This window comes from Anomaloglossus baeobatrachus, chromosome 3, assembly GCF_048569485.1.
Source record: "Anomaloglossus baeobatrachus isolate aAnoBae1 chromosome 3, aAnoBae1.hap1, whole genome shotgun sequence".
In the NCBI taxonomy this organism is placed as follows: Eukaryota; Metazoa; Chordata; class Amphibia; order Anura; family Aromobatidae; genus Anomaloglossus; species Anomaloglossus baeobatrachus.
In genome coordinates, this window is record NC_134355.1 from 223,132,892 (window position 1) to 223,155,496 (window position 22,605).

At 42.8% G+C, this 22,605-nt stretch overlaps 1 protein-coding gene across 5 annotated transcripts in view; it reads left to right on the top strand.

Annotated features, from left to right (window-relative positions):
* The window catches only part of LYST (lysosomal trafficking regulator), a 1,763,279-nt gene that overhangs the window by 1,288,707 nt on the left and 451,967 nt on the right, over nt 1–22,605 (top strand). For 4 of the 5 annotated variants that reach the window (XR_012751618.1, XM_075339737.1, XM_075339736.1 and 1 more), the window contains exon 40: nt 18,802–18,868. The exons of the other annotated variant lie outside the window; for it this stretch is intronic. Coding sequence is in view for 3 of the 4 variants with exons in the window: in XM_075339737.1 (XP_075195852.1) it covers nt 18,802–18,868 (67 nt within the window). In the remaining variant the exon portion in view is untranslated. The remainder of the gene's footprint in view (nt 1–18,801; nt 18,869–22,605) is intronic. 5 annotated transcript variants of the gene reach the window in all.

Here is a 22,605-nt window from a genome sequence, read left to right on the forward strand (position 1 = left end):
TGATTCTAGAGGTGCCAGGGTACTGAATTGTATTGACATATGTGTGTTTTTACTGATAGGGAGGTTTTGGCATTAATCATATGCTTTCGCTACATGGTCATTACTTACCATTTTAATACATCGATTTTTTGAGACTATACATTTCTGTGATGTTATTAAGGAATTAGTCAATTTGGATTGATATACGGATTGTTACTACAGTGGTAACCATAGAGGCCATATTTCTTTGGGATTGGGATACCTTGTAGTTGTGAGCAGGATCTTTTATATAAACAGATAGGGGTCTTTGGAAAATATGACATTTTGGTCCGTATAATATTGGATGGTCTGTAATGTCCATAACTAGGATTCTGCATTCTGCTCAGCATTTACCTATAAAAATCTCACTGAGAATGTTATATTTGTCCTGTGCTTTTCAACCTATTAGTGTGTGGCTGGATATGTGGTATGGACTGTGGGATGTACCCCATAAGATATATTAGAGCACACTTGCTTTGGGGCCATCCGCATGTGTGCGTTCCACCATTTGTTTGACTCTGACAGTTATATCATGTCCGGTCTTTTCTGGGGAATCGAGTATCCCACGTAAAACTGTTCTCTCAGGCTTACATATCTGGTAAACACTATGGAGATGACCGCCGGATGTGTTCCACGGTACGTCATGTCCGTATATTTTGATTTTGGCAGTTCCGATGGAGATGGCACGTGGAGCGCAGTTAGGTTAGGAACTTCCCCCTTTTTTTCGCAGGTAATACATCATATGGCCTAATATGAGAAGCCATACAGATAGTGTGTGTGTATATACGTATATGTAGGATGCCCCCTTTTTCTTTCTTTGCAGGACTGGCTGATTTGAGCCATGTATTCCAAAACGACGTGGAAACCACCACGATCAGGTCTTTTTCTCCTCTTTTGTGTCCGAGAAACTAGAATTGGACATAAATTACTAGTTTAGAGCGTGAGAACATTTTATTTGCTCTATGGAATAATTAGCCTTATCAGAAACTTATTTTGATTATGACACCAGTTGCTATAAATGATTTTTATTTTTAGACATGAAATTGTTAATATGAGATTTATCGCCTGCAAAAGAGTTCTTCACTGATGTTTATACAGTACCCTGGCACATCTAGAATCAGGTAGTATCTTTATGCTGTATAAAACTCAGAGAGCCCACCAGTTTGAATAATGACAGACAATAATTTCCTTTATTACAGGAACTAGCCAATAGAAAACTGTGGTACCGTGTTTTTCCAAAAATAAGACACTGTCTTATATTTTTTTTGCCCCCCCAAAAAAGCACTAGGGCTTATTTTTGGAGGAGGTCTTATTCTTGGAGAAACACGGTGGGGGTAAGTTTACCCCCCAAAAAAGCAGACCCCCCCCCCCACTTCCCAGGAGACTCATACTCACCAGACCAGGACGTCTGTGTGGTTCCCAGGTCCTCCTGTGATCTCCGGTCAGTGCTGCACGCCGTCCTACCCTGCTGCTGGCTGACACGCCGACACACACAGCAAATCACACACACACACACACACAGCAGATCACAGATATACACAGCAGATCACACACAGCAGATCACAGGCACACACAGCCGATCACAGATACACACAGCCGATCACAGATACACACAGCCGATCACAGATACACACAGCCGATCACAGATACACACAGCCGATCACAGATACACACATCCGATCGCAGGCACACACAGCCGATCAGATACGCACATCCTATCACAGGCACACACAGCCGATCACAGATACACACATCCTATCACAGGCACACACAGCCGATCACAGATACACACATCCTATCACAGGCACACACAGCCGATCAGATACGCACATCCTATCACAGGCACACACAGCCGTTCACAGATACATCCGATCACAGGCACACACAGCCGATCACAGATACACACATCTCATCACAGGCACACACAGCCGATCACAGATACACACATCCGAACGCAGACACACACAGCTGATCGCAGAAAAACACAGCCGATTGCAGACACACACACAGCAGATCACACACACACACACACACACACACATCACATCACATCCAGCACTTACGGCAGCAGGGAATGAGAGCAAGTCACGTGTGCGGCCGCAGATCCTGTTCGTCGCGCTGCACCGCACTGCCTCTCAGGATTCTCCCAGCGAGAAGAGATCAGTGTCGCTGGATGAGGTGAGTGTGTATGCGATCCGATGTTTGTGTGTGTGATTTGATGTTTGTGTGTGATCCGATGTTTGTGTGTGCGATCTGATTATGTGTGCGATCTGACTGTGTGTGCGATCCCATGTTTGTGTGTGAGATCTGGTGTGTGTGTGATCTGATTGTGTGTGTGTGTATGAGAGCTGATGAGTGCGGGTGTGCGATCACTGCAGGTCCTGCTGCTCGGCGTCTGGTGAGTGCGATTGCCGGGTGCCGCTGTGTATAATGAAGTGTCCTGCAGTATCTGTAACTTTTTTAGCTACACGGACACTTCATTATTGATCCGTGACTAGGGCTTATTTTCGGGGGAGGGCTTATATTTAAGCCTTTCTCCGAAAATGCTGAAAATCCCTGCTAGGGCTTATTTTTGGGGGAGGTCTTATTTTTGGAAAAACACGGTAGTTGGCTGGATTAGAATGAACATCTGTTGACCATTCCTCTGAAAGACTTTTTTCCTGATTGACAACAGTAGTCTATTTGTGAGTGGTATATAAGATATAGATATGGAACAGTGTAGTCTCATGAGCATTATATATATTCTGTATTCTTTCTTTTTTCAGGTGTCACATTGAGGAGTTATTCTAATTGATCCCATGATGATCCCCTTGTATTGCGTTACGAGGGGTGAAACGCTTCAGGAGAGTTGAGGGTGTCTATAAGATAAGTAGACCTCTCGACTCTTACCTAACAATCCATTGTTCCTCAAAGAGGGAAACTAAGTATATCTAGGGAACTATTTACATATCTAACGCAATAATTGTGAGTGTAGTATGTTTGTGGTTCTTTCTGTATCACATTATTTTCAGTTGTTTCCCGGTGGTGGTTGCCCCTGCTAGAAGAAAGTAGGGACAGAGAGGGTCAGTCATCTGGAGCAGGGGGTGTCCAAAAAATTAAGGCACCCTCCGCTGTCAGGAAGGGGAAGTATAGGATCTATATAGATTGGTCCCATTCCGATGCGTACTGGAAAATTATCTATTTTTCCTTTCAATTATCCCTCTGTTCCGTGTTATCATCTGGTATGGGCATAGCATTGTTTGACACCTGCACATTTTGTGTTTTGTTCATGTGTCTGTGTTTTGTCAAATGAGAGAATACTATAGGTGTTCCTTTTAATTTTTATTAATAAAATATTTTTATAAGGGTAGTTTCTTTTGGTGGTGTATACAGTATTAAACTCCTTGGCATGTTATGCCCTGTTGCTTATCCTAGCATTTTTTTTTTTTATAAATAAGCTGTTGGGAGTACCTTGTGATGCTTAGCTACATGGTGTCTGAACCTTTACACCCTAGGGGAACTGAATGTATTGAACTCCTTTGCATGTTATGCTCTGTTGCTTATCCTAACATTTTTTTTTAAATAAGCTGTTTGGAGTAACTTCTGATGCTGTACTACATGGTCTTTGAACCATTCCCCCCTGGGGAAACTGAATTTTTTGAAATCCTTGGAATAAAGCCTGAGTTCCAGAGTGAAACAACTGCCACTTCCACGGTGCTGCTTGCTTCACAAACTGCGGTCTAGGCAGCAGGCGATGATGCCTCCTGCTCCCAACCTGCTTTTGGTCAGATGCAATCATCATCAACGACATCAGCTTCAATATCCCAGCGTGGCGTTCATTTGTCCATAAAACATACATTTCTGAATCATTTGAATAGAATTTGAATAGAGGGCCGGTGGTGTTTGAGCCGGTGGTGTTAGTGGAGGAGGAGGAGGGGGAGGAGGGCAAGGCCAACACCCAAATAGCCACATTGGCAATAGCACTGTTAAGTGTTATGGAGTACGTATTCCAACTTTCACACTAATGATATAGGGGATGCATAAAACTACAAAGGACTGCCGTCCCTCCCCAATGTATGTTACAGGGCCCACCTGAGAGCCCTAAGAAGTCTGAGATTCGAGGACAGCCAGAGGGCCACTGGAGCCGGTGGTGCTGGTGGAGGTGGAGAAGGACAAGGTCAACATCCTAACGGGCACATTGTAGCTGACCTTTTAAAGTGCTGTCAAATATGTCCGTAAAAGGATGTGTGAGACAAACACCAATATAATGTATAAGTTACAGCCCTTTCTAATCGAAAAAGAAGTAAAATATAAAAAACAAAACTTGTGAACATATGCTAAAGTGTTTTTTTTTATGGGAGGTTGGGGCTTGATTTGACATTTTATTACAGTTATTAGGCACTAGAAACTGTTTCTTAGCAATTTCCCTTCTTTTACTTTGGTTTGAGAGCTGTTCTGGCGACTACGTAAACGTTGCGTGCTGCCCTGACCACGTTATTCAAAGACACCAGAAATGCAGTCAGGCACCTTCTATAGGCTGTGCCCATACTGTTTCAGCCTTTTCCCATCTATTTCAGCCTTTTCCTCAGTCACCACAGGTCACCGACAGGTTCAACGTATAATTATTCGAGTTTCCCATAGACTTACATTGGGGGTCGAATATTCATAGTTACATAGTTACTAAGGTTGAAAAAAGACCTAGGTTTATCTAGTTCAACCTTCCTCCACCAGTTCTACACCTGGTCACCAAGTCATTTATAACCAACAATGTTTTGTGTACTGAGGAAATCATCCAGCCCTTTTTTAAAAGCTATTATAGTATCTGCCATTACTACCTCTTGTGCTAGGGCATTCCACAGTCTGACTGCTCTAACTGTAAAGAACCCTTTCCTATTTAGCTGTCGGAATCGCTTTTCTTCCACTCGCAGTGAGTGTCCCCTGGTCCTTAGTATTGTCTTTGAAAGAAATAAGTCATGTGCCAGTCCTTTATATTGACCACACATGTATTTATACATATAAATGAGATCTCCTCTGAGACGTCTTTTTTCTAAGCTAAACATATCTAACTTTTTCAACCTGTCATCATATGGGAGGCCTTCCATCCCTTGCAGTAGTCTAGTTGCCTGCCTTTGAACTGACTCTAACTTCTGAATGTCCTTTTTAAAATGTGGAGCCTTACAAGTAATTTATAGAGGGGTAACAATACGTTGGGATCACGGGATCTAATCTCTCTTTTTATACACGTTAGAATCTTGTTTGCTTTTGCAGCTGCTGCTTGACATTGAGTGCTGCTGCTGTTCAGCTTATTTGTAATGAAAATACTTAAGTCCTTCTCCTGATCTGTAGTCCCAAGTTTACTTCCATTTAATGTATATGCAGTTATAGGATTACTACGTCCTAGGTGCATTACTTTACATTTATCAACATTAAATCTCATTTGCCAAGTATCTGCCCATTCTGACATCTTATCCAGATCTTTTTGTAATATTGTACTATCAAGGTCAGTTTTTAATATCCTACATAGTTTGGTGTCATCAGCAAAGACTGACACTTTACTATCAATCCCATCCACAAGGTCATTAATAAAGAGATTAAAAAGAATTGGTCCTAGCACAGATCCCTGCGGCACCCCACTGCTGACTATAGCCCATTTAGAGAATATACCATTTATGACTACTCTTTGTTTCCTATCTTTTAGCCACGAATACTCGAATAGCGGCGAGGTATTCATCGGATATCCGTCGAAGCGAATAATAGGGTATTCGATCATCCCTAATAATAACGCGGCTGATCGGGATGTACGATGACCAGCATGGGAAGATCATGGCCATCTTGAGGAGACATTGGGGCATTCTAAAGAGTGACCCTGATATTTGTGGACATATAACGGCACACCCTTCGGTAACGTTCAAGAGAGGGAAGACAATCAAGGATGAGGTAGTACACAGCCTCTATGTCCCCCCTAAAAAAAGTGGTACGTGGTTGGACAGGAGAGATGTGGGTACCTTTAAATGTGGGTCATGTATATATTGTAAACATGTGGTTCCATCAAGAGAGTTTTGCAGCGCAGCCACTGGGCGAACGTATAAGAATCGTAATTTTGCGAACTGCAAAACAGAGGGAGTCATTTACCTCTGTACATGTACATGCCCAAAAGACTATGTGGGAAAGACTAGGAGACAATTGAAAATACGGATAGGAGAACATATAGGGGATGTGAGAAATAAACGGGACACACCCCTAGCTCGTCATATTAATTTGCATCACAAGGGCGATTTGGGGTCTTTCTCCTTTAGGACAATTGAAGTAATTTCTCCAGCAATACGTCTGGGAGACTGGGACAAAAAACTGCTTCAAAGGGAGACACGTTGGATCTTTTGGCTAGAGTCAACCAGTCCGGGCGGTTTAAACGAACAACTAACCTTCTCTAGTTTCATCTGACCTTAGCATTCAGTGTATTGGGATATTTATCCCTTCCTAGATATATGGGAAATTAAGTATATTCGTATACAGCCATCCTGTATAGGTCTGTTTGTGGACTGCGGGGTTTGTTCTTTGATCATGGACCTAATGTCCTTGGTTGCTACAGTTTATTCATGTTGACGGATTGGTCCACATGTGCATTTCCTGATATCCCTTGTGAATTGTAACTATAATGTACATTTGTGGGGCGTTCTTTGTAAATTAGCGGGAAAGGGGAATATATTATGAATTTTGAGCCCATTAGTGGTGAGTTATTAGTCCATCTAGGTTTATTTTTGGCGGGCATAACTTGATCACGATTCCTGTTTCCCTAGTGTTGTGAACTATGTGGTGCGGGGTTGCGGAGCGCATTACTGCGTCCCGTGATCATGTGACTGTTACCGTGCGTCACATGGAGGGACAGTTTCCGTCCCGTAGTGATGAGCCGCGGTGGAGCGCATGATGCGTTCCACGCGAGCGGCACTTCCGTTCTAACAGACGTCACTTCCGGTGACGTCAGGAAGCGTCACATGGAGGGTCATCTTCCGTCCCGTAGTGATGAGCCGCGGTGGAGCGCATAATGCGTTCCACGCGAGCGGCACTTCCGTTCTAACAGACGTTACTTCCGGTGACGTCAGGAAGCGCCATTTTTATAGAGCGCTCCTTGCCCCACGTGTGTAGGCGGGGATTAGGACCGAGGCAGAGTGGCTTATTGTGGCCGGTACTCTGTGCCCGACTGTGGGTGCTCCTGTTGAACCTTGGCGGGACTGTATGCCAGGGAGAAACGCGTCGAGCTAGCGGTTCCCAAACTGGGCCTGTATTTTCCAGTGACTACACTGAAGTATTACCGTTGATCTGGCGATTTGTCCAAGTTCACATAAAAAGCTAAGTACTTTAATATGTTATTGTTACATCTACAGTGAATTGACTGAAGGGAAAGTTTATTCCATGCTATTGCTAATTATGTTATTGTATCTGAGGACTACCCATTTGTGTGCCTACTGTGGAGTCATGTGTTGAGTTGCTGATTGACTCTCATGGATTTTTTGTGGGAGCAGGCTGAGGCAAGGCTTATCAGAGTCTCTTGCGTACATTGTAGTAACCTGTTTGCCTAGCACTATAACATGTGTCCAATTATATGCTTTTATTGAATGCACAGGACAATTGATATCCATGTAGATGGCTCCGGGGGTTACATCCATACGGGTGCACGGTGTCCACTGATAAATTTCATATTGAGGTGGTTATTCTAATTCATTTCAAGCATCTCACATTATATATAATCGGTCATTACAGCATTCCTGTAGAGTCACACCCACATGTGTGCCAGATATCAATAGGGTTATTCCCGACATTCTTTGCAACCCTGTAAATTTTTGCAGTGCAGCAATATTTAAGTTGAGCACTCCTATACTCCCAGACTAGTTGCACTTCTTAATTTAGTGCAGGGAAAGGAGGGCGAGCCGACGGTGAGCGGGGGCGCCTTTACGCAACCTAGGGTGCCGACCTCCGCAGGCTAGGTAGGGAGAAGTGAAGGGGCGTTGACCACTCCCAGTCTGCACTGCAGCACTTTTTCCCCTGTTTGTTGTATGTATACATGTGTGTGTTATTCATGTTGGGATATCTATTTTAAACTTTATTATTAAAGAATTGAATTTTTAAGGGTTTTTTCTCACGGTGTACAGTTTATGATCCCTTAATCATTATCTACAACGGTTTTTTCCTAATAATAACCCAAAAAGATGTATAAACAAAAAAAATGTAACCAAGAAAGTCTATACGGTAGGCTGGAAACCAACTAATGGAAATGTAGAAAATTAGATTAAATAAAGCTAGTGAAACTGAGGCATTCATTTATCCCCAAAGGGGTCAATGACTTCAATAGGTATATCCACCTAGTTTCGCATTGAAGGATCTTTTTGTTCCAGTCCTCCTGTCTGGAGGACTAGGGAACAGTTTCAATGGATCTAAAGGTAAAGGAATCCAAATCACCTCCATGAACCTGATTAATGTGGCGTGAAAGTGGTGTATCCTGTTTGTGCCTAATGTCCCTAAGATGTTCACTGATACGGACCCTAAACTAGCGCTTAGTCTTGCCAACGTAATCAAGGGGACACAGGCATGTGTTTAGATACACCACCCCCACCGTGCGACAATTGGCAAATTGCCTGTTCTGAAAAACTCGGTGAGTGGCACTACTTGTAAAAGAATTTGAGAGTGTAATCCACCTGCAGAAGCTGCACTTGCCACATCTAAACGTACCATTATTCCTATTGTCAAGTCACGTTCAAACCCAAGGTTTATATAGATGACTCCGTACAACTGTGTCCTTGATGGATCTCCCCCATCTAAAGGTCACCGAAGGTCTTAGCGTGTCTGTGTCCCCTTGATTACATTGGCAAGACTAAGCGCCAGTTTAGGGTCTGTATCTGTGAACATCTTGGGGACATTAGGCACAAACGGGATACATCACTTGCACGCCACATTAATCAGGTTCATGGAAGTGATTTGGATTCCTTTACCTTTAGAACCTATGAAACTGTTCCCCAGTCCTCCAGACAGGGGGACTGGAACAAAAATGCTTCAATGCAAAACTATGTGGATATACATATTGAAATCATTAACCCCTTTGGGGATCAATGAATGTCTCAGTTTTACTAGCTTTATTTAATCTAATTTCCTACATTTCCATTGGTTGGTTTACACCCTACCGTATAGACTTTCTTGGTTACGTTTTTTTTTTTTTTGTTAATCTTTTTGGGTTATTATTTACCTTGTTTATTTAATTGATACCTACTCATATTTACAATATTTTACCTATATGCCTCTGGTTTACTATATATATTATCTTGAATACATATTGAATACTTTTGTTTGCTATTCTGGTACCATCTGGAATTTATATTTGATATCTATTTTTGCTATCCTGGTTTTTATGTAGATTTTTGGTGTTTTGGGAATTTTTTTATTTTTTTTTCAGTAAATATTTTTTTATTGAATTTAAAGGCATAGTGAACAAGATATAGCATATAACACATGCAAGAGAGTAATAATAATGATGTTGAAACTTATCTAAATATTCGGTTCATTCAGAAAATGCTGTATCAAAAGAATACTTTCACAAGAATGTGACATAGTCTGTTAAGAAAATAAAGCAGATAAAACATATCAACTTAAAATAGACCTTACTATGGAATGTAATCTTATAGAAACATTATGGATATTAATATTAAATGTAAAGACTAAATGTGAGTCAGAAAAAAGAAATAAAGAAGGGAAAGATAGAAAACAGGAAGAGAAAGGGGTATGAGAAGAGGAAGGGGTAGATATGTGTAGATCCATGGTAGTTAGGGTGCCCAAAGAGCCCCCTCGCAGAGATAGACGTACTTATTCGTATGTTGCGAACATTAGCTACATCTCAGAACCTGTGGGGGGAAAGACCCAGGTAAAACCCTCTATCTGAGCCAAGATGTACAACCTGAGGTCCCTCGGAAAAGAGTCCAAGTAAACCAAGTGTTAACATAGTTATCCCATTTGTCACTATCGTCCGCCATCAGGCATTCCATACGTTCTAGTCTATTCATCTCCTCCAAAAACTCCCTCACAGAGGGGACTGTATTTGTCCTCCAATGTCTTGGGATAATCATACGAGCGGCGATGAGAAAGAAACGCAGGACACCCCCTTTAGCTACAGAGAGGGACCAAGGAAGTAAGGACAACAAGGCTATTTGATGTGTGGGGGTCACCCGAATACCCGTCACTTGAAAGTATATTTCAAAAATTGAATCCCAGAATGTCCTTACCAGAGAGCAATCCCACCATATGTGTTTCACAGTACCAATTTCGATTCCGCACCTCCAACAGGTATCTGGTACTGTGAGGAAGATCCTATGCAATACGTCAGGGCATCTATTCCAGCGTGTAATAATTTTGAAATTCTTTTCTTGTGCGCTACAAGAAATAGACATTTTATGAGAAAGTGTTAATATTTTGAGACAGTCCTGCTCCGACAACGTGATCTGGAGTTCTCTTTGCCAAGTCTCTATATATGATGGGGTACCTTTATACTAGGCTGCACATAAGAGGTTGTATATCAATGCAATGGCATGTTTCGGTGCCACAGTAAGTGAGATTAGGGTCTCAAAATGTGTAGGTAGGGATGATAGAGCATTTCCCGGGAATTTTTTTTTTAGGAATGTGGTCAATTGAGTATATTCCACCCAGGATAGTCTCCTCTCTGGGCAGGTCCCCTGCAGGGCCCCAAAAGATGCCGTTCCAGATAGTCTTTTGGCAACCTGTCCCAGTGTAACTCCGTCGGAGGAGTTCCAACACAGGAAGGTAGAGCTCTCCATCGCAGGGGGGAAGTCTAAGTTATTAAAAAGTAAACTCATACGCCCCGGTCTGTGTGATAAGTTTAAAGTCTCCAGATGTCTGTCCCAGAAAAGCATGAGTGCCTGAGTCAAAGGTTGAAACCCCGAAATTGCCGGTCTATGCTGTAGGGGGACCCATAGGAGCTGCGGTAACGGGAAGGGGGAAAGAAGGGTCTCAACACCCACCGATTGTTTATTGAGATCATTAAATCTCCAATCCAAGACCCTCGCAAGGAGGGCACTCTGGTAGTACTTTTCAAAATCAGGTATGCCAGCGCCTCCTCTGGATTTAGGCCTCACCAATGTGGAGTATCTAATCCGAGGTCTCCCCGTCCCCCAAACAAACCTGCTACATGCTCTTTGTAGTTGTCGGAAATACTGTCTGGTAACCTTTATCGGGACTGTTTGGAATAGCTAGAGGAACCTCGGGAGTATGTCCATCTTTAGGGCATTGATTCGGCCAAACCAGGAAAGTCGGCCCCGGTTATATCTATTAAGATCAGCAAGAGTTATGTTAAGTAATGGGGAGTAATTAGCCAAAAACAACTCATCTGGATCAGCCGAAACAGATATCCCCAGATATTTGATGGATTGGGTCTCCCATTTGAATGGGAAGGCGGACTTAAGTCTATTGGCTTGTGTGGTAGGAAGAGAAATATTAAGGGCCTCTGTCTTTGTATAGTTTACTTTGAAGTTAGAAACTATGCCAAAGCGTTGGAATTCTTGAATAAGAATTGGAAAAGCGATTTCCGGGTTCGTTAAATACAGAAGTAAGTCATCCGCGTATAAGGCAAGTTTATAATGTTTCTGACCCACGTCAAAGCCCTTTATATCAGGAGAGTTTCGGAGAGATATAGCCAAATGCTCCATAGCTATAATATATAATAGGGGTGAGAGAGGGCACCCCTGTCTAGTGCCATTAGATATTTGCAGGGGAGAGGATAGAGTATTGTTGGCGTGGACTCATACTGAGGGATTATGATATAAGGCAAAAATTCTTTCTAACATAGTTTGACCGATTCCCAGCTGTCGTAAGGATGAGCGTAAAAAGGTCCAATTAATACGATCAAATGCCTTCTCGACATCAATCGATAGAAGGCAGGCTGGTATTCCTTGTCTGTACATATGGGAGGTCAGAAGCAAAGTTTTAATAGTATTGTCGCGCGCCTCTCTACCCTGGACAAACCCTGTTTGGTCAGTATGGATTGAGGCAGGTAATAGTGGAGATAACCGGTTGGCTATAAGTTTGGCGAAAATCTTGACCTCTACTCCTATGAGAGAAATAGGGCGGTAGTTGGAGCACAGCGAGGGGTCTTTACCAGGCTTGGGAATTACTGTTATGGTGGCCGCAAGAGTCTGTGCGGCAAAGGGACAAGCTGAAGATATGGAACTGAAAGTCCTAGTCAAGAAGGGCGTCATTTCCAAGGCAAACTGTTTATAAAAGTTGGCCGGAAACCTGTCCGGACCAGGACTCTTACCATTGGCCAAATTTTTAATGACCTCAGTGACCTCTCGTTCGTCGAAAGAATCATCTAGCATGAGAGAATCTGTACAGTTCAGTGGGGGGAGAGGAGTTCTATCAACATATTCATCAACTTTTGCTTGGAACTTTGTTGGGGACATGTCTGCCACTGGGCTACTAAGATTATATAAACCATTATAATAGTCCCGAAACACATCTACTATTTCATGAGGTTTATGTGCTGAATGACCCAAAGGCGATCTAATGGTAGGGATAAATGTAGAGGGAAGGCGAGGATTAAGAAACCTAGCCAGAGCTCTGCCTGGTTTGTGGGAAAATTCATACATAAACCTCCGGCATCTATCTCGATGACGGGCAGAGGCTGCATCCAAGAGGGCGCCCAGATCCAATCTAGCTTTAAGCAGGTCTGCCAAAGTCTGAGGATCATGAGTCCGTTTATGGGCCTGCTCCAGTCGCTGAATGGATGTCAATAGTCTATCTATTTCATAGGTTCTATCCTTTTTTAGTCTGGCTCCCTTTTGAATAAAGGCCCCCCCGATCATCCCTTTTAGAGTTCCCACTGGAGACGTAAAGGGGTTGGATCATTGGCGTGAAATTCGAAGAAGTCTGTAATGGTCTTCCTAATAGTTGACTGACAAGTCTGATCTTTTAGTAAGTTCGGGTTCAGTGACCATAGCCACTCCCCGGGGCGCAGATCCGTCCGAGTGAGAGACAATGATACCGAAGCATGATCGGACCACACTATAGGGTCTATATTACAGGCCGGGTCACACGAGAGCAAGTGGTGACTAACAAAAAAAAGGCCTATTCTACTGTACATATCATGGACAGGAGAATAGAAAGTGTAGTCATGCGTTTTAGGGTGTAAAACACGCCAGACATCAATGAGCCTCAAATCAAATAACTTGCTCCTGAGACCCCGCAGCCTCACAGCAGGGACAGAAGACCTACCCAAAGAAGAGTCAACAGCCCGATCAAAGATAAGATTGAAATCTCCTCCAAGAATTAAGGAGCCTTCAGCAAAATCAGAGAGTATGTTCAGGTATTTTTGGCAAGTTCTTGCTTGGTCCTGGTTGGGGAGATAAAGATTGGCAATAGTAAATAATTTGGTACAAATCTTAATTTTGATAAAAATAAATCGTCCCGCTGGGTCGGACTTGACTGATAGGACCTGAACTGGAAGAGACTTGTGTAGAGCAATGCTAACCCCCTTGGATTTTGCAGCCGGATTGGTACTATGAAACCAAGAATTATAATATCTATGTTTAAGTGTGGGTATGTGGTCTGTTTTAAAATGAGCCTCCTGTAACAATAAGATATGGATTCTTTTTTTATGCATATTATAGAGGATCCTGGATCTCTTCTCTGGTACATTAAATCCTCTGACATTTAAAGAGCATAAATTAAGATTCGCCATCTCCGAAGCACTATCTTGTGGGCACCCGAAGGGAAAAGCAGGGAAGTGGGAAGGGAGAAGAAGGAAACCAAGATTAAAGAAAAGAGAGCAGAAAAAAAAATAGATAAGAGAAAGAGACCAGAATAATAAAGAATAATGTAAAAACTTGTCTTTACTTAGTCTCCTGAGTCCTAACTCAGAGGACCAATCAAAACTGAGAAAATTCTCGTAACCAGTGTTCTAAGAACACACCCTACTGTGGGAGGTGACTGAAAACTATGTCGCTAAGAGGACGGCTGCTTTACCACCTAACTAGTTAATGCAAAAAACCACAGGCGATAACCCACCTGACCAAAATGTAAGTAATACACATAGCTCCCAGGCTTAGTACGGTTAACTACAATAACAGGGGCAGGGTAATAATAATCTCCCGCCTCTAACTCATATGTCATGAAGAGAGGCAGACATAACCATGGGAACCCAGCTATCCCATCTCAACATTGGGACATGCCGAGAGGGAAGGCAGAGAATCCCAGCATTGTTGGAAATGGTAGTGACCAGGCTATATAGAAAAAAATCAACAATGGCAGAAAACAAGGCAATGCAACCTAGATCTAGAGGGAGGGAGGGTGGGGTAGGGTGGAAGGGGGGGAGAAAAAAAATGTATATAAGGGGGGGGGAGAAACACATGGCAGCATTGGTTAGACATCAAACCAGGCAGTATCAAACTCCATTCCTCTCCTCGAACAACGATTACACCCCAGGAATATCGAGAGTTCAAGTCTCTGCTGGTGAGGTTCTTGACGACTTCTGGGGCCTTTGTCGCTGAGCACGATGTTGATCAGAGGAGTGGAAACTTCCACGGTGGATCTTCTTCTGAGGCAGAGGTGCAGTGTATGGCCAGTCCAACAGCTTTATCCCTGGAAGATCCATAGCCGTAAGGAAGTCTGGCAGGTCAGCTGGAGATCTCAATATAATCAGATTGGGACCTCTCCTGACTTGGAGCTGAAAAGGATAGCCCCAAGAATAGGCAAAGTTTTTATTGCGTAAAACCTCAAGTAAGGGTCTTAGGGCCCTCCTGTTTGCAAGCGTTGATCGGAAAAGATCCGCCAGGAGTTGTATGGGAGTTCCTTTGAAATCAAGGGTACCTTTATCTCTTGCTTTTCTCATAATATTTTCCTTGATCTGGAAGAAATGTACCCTACAGATAATGTCTCTTGGCCTTTCTGGATCTGGGTTTTTAGGACCAAGTGCACGATGTGCTCTGTCTATCTCAATGCGTGTTTCGAGGGGACGTTCCAGCAAGGAGTTAAACAGCTGCTGTAGTGTAGGGATCAGTTCCTGAGGCCCAACAGACTCTGGCAGACCACGGATTCTCACATTATTTCGTCTGTTGCGATTTTCAGCATCCTCTATCATATCAAACAAGAGGTGGATCTGTTGAGATTGCTGATCTATTAGCTGTTGTTGTGAGCTTTGCTGAGAATATAGATCTTGAGTGGATGATTCAAGGGCCTGCACGCAATTAGTTAGTGAGGCCATTCCCTCCTTCAAAGAGTGAATTTCAGTTTTACAAACAGACTCCAGGCGGGCAATGTAACCCTCCATATCCAATTTGGTTGGGATCTCATTGATTTGGAGCCTTAAAGCTGTCATTTCTGAGCCCTGGTCTTCCCCATAATTTTGCAGGGGAGTAGCTGCATTCTCCCTTCTATGATGGGGGAGGGTGGGCAAATTGTTTTGTGTCACAGCCTCTCCTGAGCTAACTGCCGAGGCATATGTATATTGTGAGGCAGGAGATGACCGTAGGGTACCTGGTGAGCTGGAGCAGTCAGCCTGGGAGACAGGAGATCCTCTGTCTTGCAGTGACTCAGAAGGAGAAGCGTGTCCTGCAAACAGCTCCTCAGTGCCCACCCCTCCCCCACTGTCTGCCGTGGTCCGGTCTCCGGTGTGTTTTCCAGGAGCCATCTGCCCAGGATCATGTGGTGACAGGTCAGTCTGCACTCTCTCACCCGAGCGCTGTGCAGAGCGAGCAGGAGAAGCAGGGGAGTGTTCTAGCTGTGGCAGCCGAGTTACAGCAGCACGCGTCCCAGTCGCCATTACAGGCCTAGGAGACTTCTGAGGGGGATGCACGGGCTCAGTCAGATAGGGCACTATACCGTGTCTCCCGCGGCTGGAAGTCCCCCTAGCAGGCGTCTGTGACCGGAGGCCTGTCTTCCCTTTCATCTGACCATGGTGGCTGCCTGTGGTTGCTAGTGGATGGCAGGGTTTGCAGCCATTAGTACGGAGCCCTTACAGTATGCGTCTTGTCGGCGCCATGTCCAGGCCACGCCCCCCGTTCTGGGAATTTTTGATATATCTGCCTTGTGCTCATGTGCCTATGACATTTTTTTTACTCTCCAGATTTCTACTACCATTCATTATAATGCAGCTTTATTGGTGTGGAACGCATATTCCGGTGCCCCCTGGAATGACGTTACCTTAGTGCACATGAGTCTTTTTAGTGTGGAGTGCATTTGCGTTCCATTCAGCATGCGGTTATACTTCCGGTTATTCCTGGCGCTCCCCTGATTACTCTATTTACGGTGCACACGGTGTTTGAGTGTCGTGGAACGCATTTGCAATCCACACACTTTTCTATGGCGACTTCCTGTTTTGATCTGTGTCTTACCCGGATGATCTAATTCCGGTGCACATTTGGAACTCATTTGCATTCCACACACTTGAATTTATTGAAACAGCCGTGACTATTTCCAGGCAGTATATCTTACTTATACCATATTATTTATTAAACAATTCTGGTATACCTAGTGGGATTCTCAAAATTATTTATTTGAGCCACTATACATTTTGTAATGTTTTATACATAAGAACCGTGGATGAACCAATTTACTTGTTTCCTGGGTCACAGCCTGAGCAAGATATAAGAGCAAGCATACACCAGGGCACTTAATGTATCACCCTCCTGAACCAACTTTCTGCTACCCCAGGGAGACTCCTGCATTGACTTTCTACTCCCTGGCTGTCCCCTGATGAATCCCTGGCCTCCTTTGAGAGGAAACGCATCGGGACGCTGTCTCTGGACACATTTTTTAGATAAGTTTTTTTGACTCTCCATCTACTTGATGGGGGTCTTCTGTTTATTTCTAAATGGTGATGTTGTTTGATCTGTGCAAGGCTAATTAGGGCTACAAAGGGTCTTCTGTCGGTGAATGGGGGCGCCACAACCCTAGGGCGTCATACCCTCCATTGCTAGGTAGGGAGAGATTTCTTAGGCTTATCTAGGGACAGTCTGATTTTTTTTCCTCCCACAAGGCTTCTGTTATTACACATTCTGCACAATTGTTTTTTTTTTGTGTTTTTGGTCTTTGACCTTTTAATACCAGTATTAAAAGTTATATTTTAATGGGGTTTTCTTTTTGGTAAAACGGACTTCAGGCAGAGAATGACTGACCCATAGCAATAAGTGGTGACGTCATTGAGTTTATCTGTGGTCATAGCATGAGTTTCTCACGGTACACCACCTTTGACCACAGTTACACTGACCTCAGGTGACCTCATTAAACTTGGTGACCACACATCCTGCTGGCCAGAAGTAGTATCACTCACACAAAGTTATTAAGAATGGAGTCATACTGTGATGTGTGTGTGAGAACGAAGTGATACTGTGATCATATGTGAGTGTGAGAGCGGAGTCATACTTTGATCAGGTGTGTGTGAACAGAGTGATTGATAATAAGACCTGATATGTCTGTGTTTGTGTGTGAGCAAAATGGCGAGATACCTGGCAACAACACAGATTTCTGTGGGATAGCCCATTCCTCAACAATTGCTAGCTGTAGCTGTACATAGTATGGTGAGTGTAATTTTTTTTGGGAGGGGCTGTCTGCTTTCTTTTGGGGTTGTCTTTTCTCTTTTGAGGGTCTCTGCTTTCTTTAATGAAGTGTCCTGCTGTATTATTTAACTTTTTTAGCTGTCTAGATACTTATAGAACTGCAACTGAGGCATATTTTTTGAGTAGGGCTTTGAGCATACTCCAAAAAGGCCTAAAAGTCCTGCCAGTACTTATTTTCAGTGTAAGTCTTATTTTCAGGGAAACACAGTAGTTTCAGAGATATGGGACTTTTTACTTGATATTCATTTTTTGGTCTTTAGAAAGGTGACATTACTCAAAGGATTCTCTTGAAGCATGTCTTTAGGCTTCTCCTAGTTATTACCCTGTTATCCATAACCCTTTTTTGTAAATACCATAAAAATTAGCATCAAATAAAAAGGCCCACATCTTTTGATCTAGAAATGTTATGGTGGTTTTATTCCCAAAAGGAAGCAGCAGAAATAAAATGAGATGAAAAATTTGCGACATTTGACCTGGTGACACGTTTTCTTTAAGATTTGAGCCATAGTTGACACATGACAGCTAAACAAAAGCTGTAGTAATAATCTCACGGTTATGCACAGAGATCTATATCAGTTTAAAGGTACATGGACAAATAGCAGGGTTCCTTAAAGCATATTTATCAATAGGTTTTTGCTATGTAATCTGAAGATAGCATGAGGTTTGGGCTGATACGCAGATTTCAGCGATGTGTTACTTATTAAGTGGTGATGGTTTTATCACCAGGAGATTATTACTGCCTGGACTACATGGCACATGAGCCCTGGTCTAGACATGTCCTCTTCTCTGAAAAGCAGCTCATTGTCAATAGACAATGTACAGAGCTGTGATGTGGGCAGGATTAAGTGTCTAAGCTGTGCTACATGCTGCATCTAATAACTCTGATTGTGTCACAACTGCTGCACCCAGTAATCCAAGTGTTAGATAATTGGAATCCTGGAATTTTTTCCTACATTATGCTGCTCTCAGGTGAGGTAGCAAAAATCTGCTGACAGATTTCCTTTAAATATTTGATAGTTTGTAACTATATTGACATGCAGGTTTTGTAGAGAATGTCAGCACTCATTGTATAAAAGGTGATTTTTGTGACAGATCACGTTATGAATTCAAATTTCGGCGTTCTATATCGAAGTATAGATCTTGGGATCCTAATTTGTGTTTGTATCTTTTATATACATGATTTTTTTTTGTGCTGAAGGAATCTTGTGAAACCTATAGCTGTTCAATCAAAAGAGAAAGAAGATCGTTATACAGATAATTACAAGGTACGTAAGACATTGTTGAAAGTTTTTATAATTTTTGCACATGTACAGTCAAAACATTTTTTTTATAATCCAAGAATCCATAAACCAAGAAATTAAGCTATTTATTTATTTTTAATTGTTGCTCTTGCTTTGTCTTATATCACATATGCAAAACTAAAAAAACACTGCTTAGACTTATCAGATCAACACCCACCTGATCAGCTGTTTAAAGCTCTGGAAATGTATGTTACGGCGGGCTTGACATTAGCGGTATTCTGCAACAATGCCGTATCCGGCACAAATGCATTTCACTTCAATGCATTTCCTATGGACTCGTGGCAAGTTTCGGTCATATGCGGTTGCGTGCATCATACACAACCGCATGTGACCGGAACTTGCCGCGAGTCCATAGGAAATGCATTGAAGTGAAATGCATTTGTGCCGGATCCGGCATTGTGGCAGAATACTGCTGTTTACTTCGCCTAAGTAGTGTACAGAGTCAAATCAACACAGCTCCATACACTATGTAGTGTCTGTTATCAGGTTCCATTGACGTGAAAGAGAGTTGACATGCAGTTCTTAAAGAGTAACAATAATCAAAAATGACTCCTGTTTTAATAGATTACAAATAAAAATGATAACTTTTCTAAATATAATTAATTAAAAATTGGCACATCGGGGGCAACTATCAGCAGAAAGTTGCTGCCAGCTCTGAGCAGTGTAGTGGCACTATGTCACTTCTCTGTGCAAAAGTGATCTATCTGCCATGAGCAGCATGATGTGGCTTCTCACTCAAAATAGAGACCGGGGGCTGGCTGGCAAATTTTGGCCTGGGGGGCAAGCACACAGTAGTGGCCCATGAGCAGCGACCAATCCTTATTGTATTTACCTCCAGCTGCTTAATATAAGGAGTAGAGGTAACAAGGCTTGAAAAAGATAAAGCCGAAGTAATGATATTGTTGTGGTGAAATGCCGACTAAATTCTCATCCACGTCTATCAGTGTCCTACTGAGAGAGGTGTCCAGGACTCTAATCAGCACGTGACCATAACTGCGCAAAATGCATACATCCGATCACTACACTGGAAATACAGGGGAATCCTGACAGTGTGCACTGCGCTCTATCACCATTCATCAGTATCCTGTCACACAGGGACTACAGAAATCTGTCTAGAGCTTGGAAAACAGTGTTGGAAAAAAAAATGGGGCCTGGAAATTGCATTTTGTCCACAGAGTTGATTCATATATACTCGCTTCCATTATAAAACAGACAAAACAGTCCACCTAAAGAAGCCTCATATGAACTTTTTTCTCTTTCTACACCATGTGCAGAATTATTAGGCAATTTGTATTTAGAGGATTTTTTTTTGTTATTGATCAACAACTATGTTCTCAATCAACCCAAAAGACTCATAAATATCAAAGCTTAATATTTTTGGAAGTTGGAGTGGGTTTTTTTAGATTTGGCTATCTTAGGAGGATATCTGTTTGTGCAGGTAACTATTACTGTGCAGAATTATTAGGCAACTTAATAAAAGCCAAATATATTCCCATCTCACTTGTTTATTTTCACCAGGTAAACCAATATAACTGCACAAAATTTAGAAATAAACATTTTTGACATGCAAAAACAAAACCCAAAAAATGAGTGACCAATATAGCCACCTTTCTTTCTGATGACACTCAGCAGCCTACCATCCATAGATTCTGTCAGTTGCTTGATCTGTTTACGATCAATATTGCGTGCAGCAGCCACCACAGCCTCCCAGACACTGTTCCGAGAGGTGGACTGTTTTCCCTCCCTGTAGATCTCACATTTTATGAGGGACCACAAGTTCTCTATGGGGTTCAGATCAGGAGAACAAGGGGGCCATGTCATTATTTTTTCATCTTTTAGACCTTTAATGGCTAGCCACGCTGTGGAGTAGTTGGATGCATGTGATGAAGCATTGTCCTGCATGAAAATCATGTTTTTCTTGAATGATACCGACTTCTTCCTGTACCACTGCTTGAAGAAGTTGTCTTTCAGAAACTGGAAGTAGGTCTGGGAGATGAGCTTCACTCCATCCTCAACCCGAAAAGGTCCCACAAGTTCATCTTTGATGATACCAGCCCATACCAGTACCCCACCTCCACCATGATGGCGTCTGAGTCGGAGTGGAGCTGTCTTCCCTTTACTGATCCAGCCTCTGGCCCATCCATCTGGCCCATTAAGAGTCACTCTCATTTCATCAGTCCATAAAACCTTTGAAAAATCAGTCTTAGGATATTTCTTGGCCCAGTCTTGACGTTTTATCTTATGTTTCTTGTTCAAAGGTGGTGCTTTTTCAGCCTTCCTTACCTTGGCCATGTCCCTGAGTATGGCACACAGTATGCTTTTTGATACTCCAGTAACGTTGCAGCTCTGACATATGGCCAAACTGGTGGCAAATGGCATCTTGGCAGCTTCACGCTTGATTTTCCTCAATTCATGGACAGTTATTTTGATCCTATTTTGCCCAACACGCTTCTTGCGACCCTGTTGGCTATTTGCCATGAAACGCTTGATTGTTCGGTGATCACGCTTCAAAAGTTTGGCAATTTCAAGACTGCTGCATCCCTCTGCAAGACATCTCACAATTTTGGACTTTTCAGAGCCCGTCAAATCTCTCTTCTGACCCATTTTGCCAAAGGAAAGAAAGTTGCCTAATAATTAAGTACCCCTTATATAGGGTGTTGATGTCATTACACCACACCCCTCCTCATTACAAAGATGCACATCACCTGATTTACTTAATTGGTAGTTGGCTTTCAAGCGTATACATCTTGGAGTAGGACAACATGTATAAAAAGTATCATGTGATCAAAATACTCATTAGCCTAATAATTCTGCACACAGTGTATGTTTAAATGTTAGTGTAGTGTACTGTCAGTGTGTTAATATACTCACCTGCCACAACCACAACCTTTTCCTGTGTGCTGCACCCCTCTGCTCCTCTTTTCAGTGACATCACATCTCTGCAGACTCTCTGGGTAGCACTGTGATCTGCTCCTCTTCTCAGTGACATCACTGCTCTTCAGACTTTCTGGATCGCACTGTGATTTGCTCCTCTTCTCAGTGACATCACCGCTCTGCAGACTCTCTGGGTCACACTGCACTCTACGTGACCTACAAGAGCCTTTTACAATGCAAGTCTATGGAACATCCAAACAAGGTTCCATAGACTTACATTGTAAAAGAGACTTCCAGGTCACAAATACAAAGTGTACAATACTGTGTATATATACAGAATAATACATATACTGAGGATTACAGCCAGTATATAGGACAGGAGAAGTGGTACTGTGCAGTGTATATATACAGAATAATACAGATACTGAGGATTTCACCCAGTATACAGTACAGGAAAAGTGATGCTCTGTGGTATATACACACACACACACCTCCTATACACACACACACACGCCTCCTATACATACACACACACACACACACACAGCCAGGCCTCCTATACAAACACACACGCCTCCTATACACACACACACACACACACACACACACAGCCTGGCCTCTTATACACACACACAGCCAAGTCTCCTACACACACACACACACACACATACACAAACAGCCAGGCCTCCTATACACACACAGCCAGGCCTCATATACATACACAGACAGACACACACACACAGACACACAAAGGCCTATACACACACACAGCCAGGCCTCCTATACACACACACAGCCAGGCCTCCTATACACACACACGCACACAC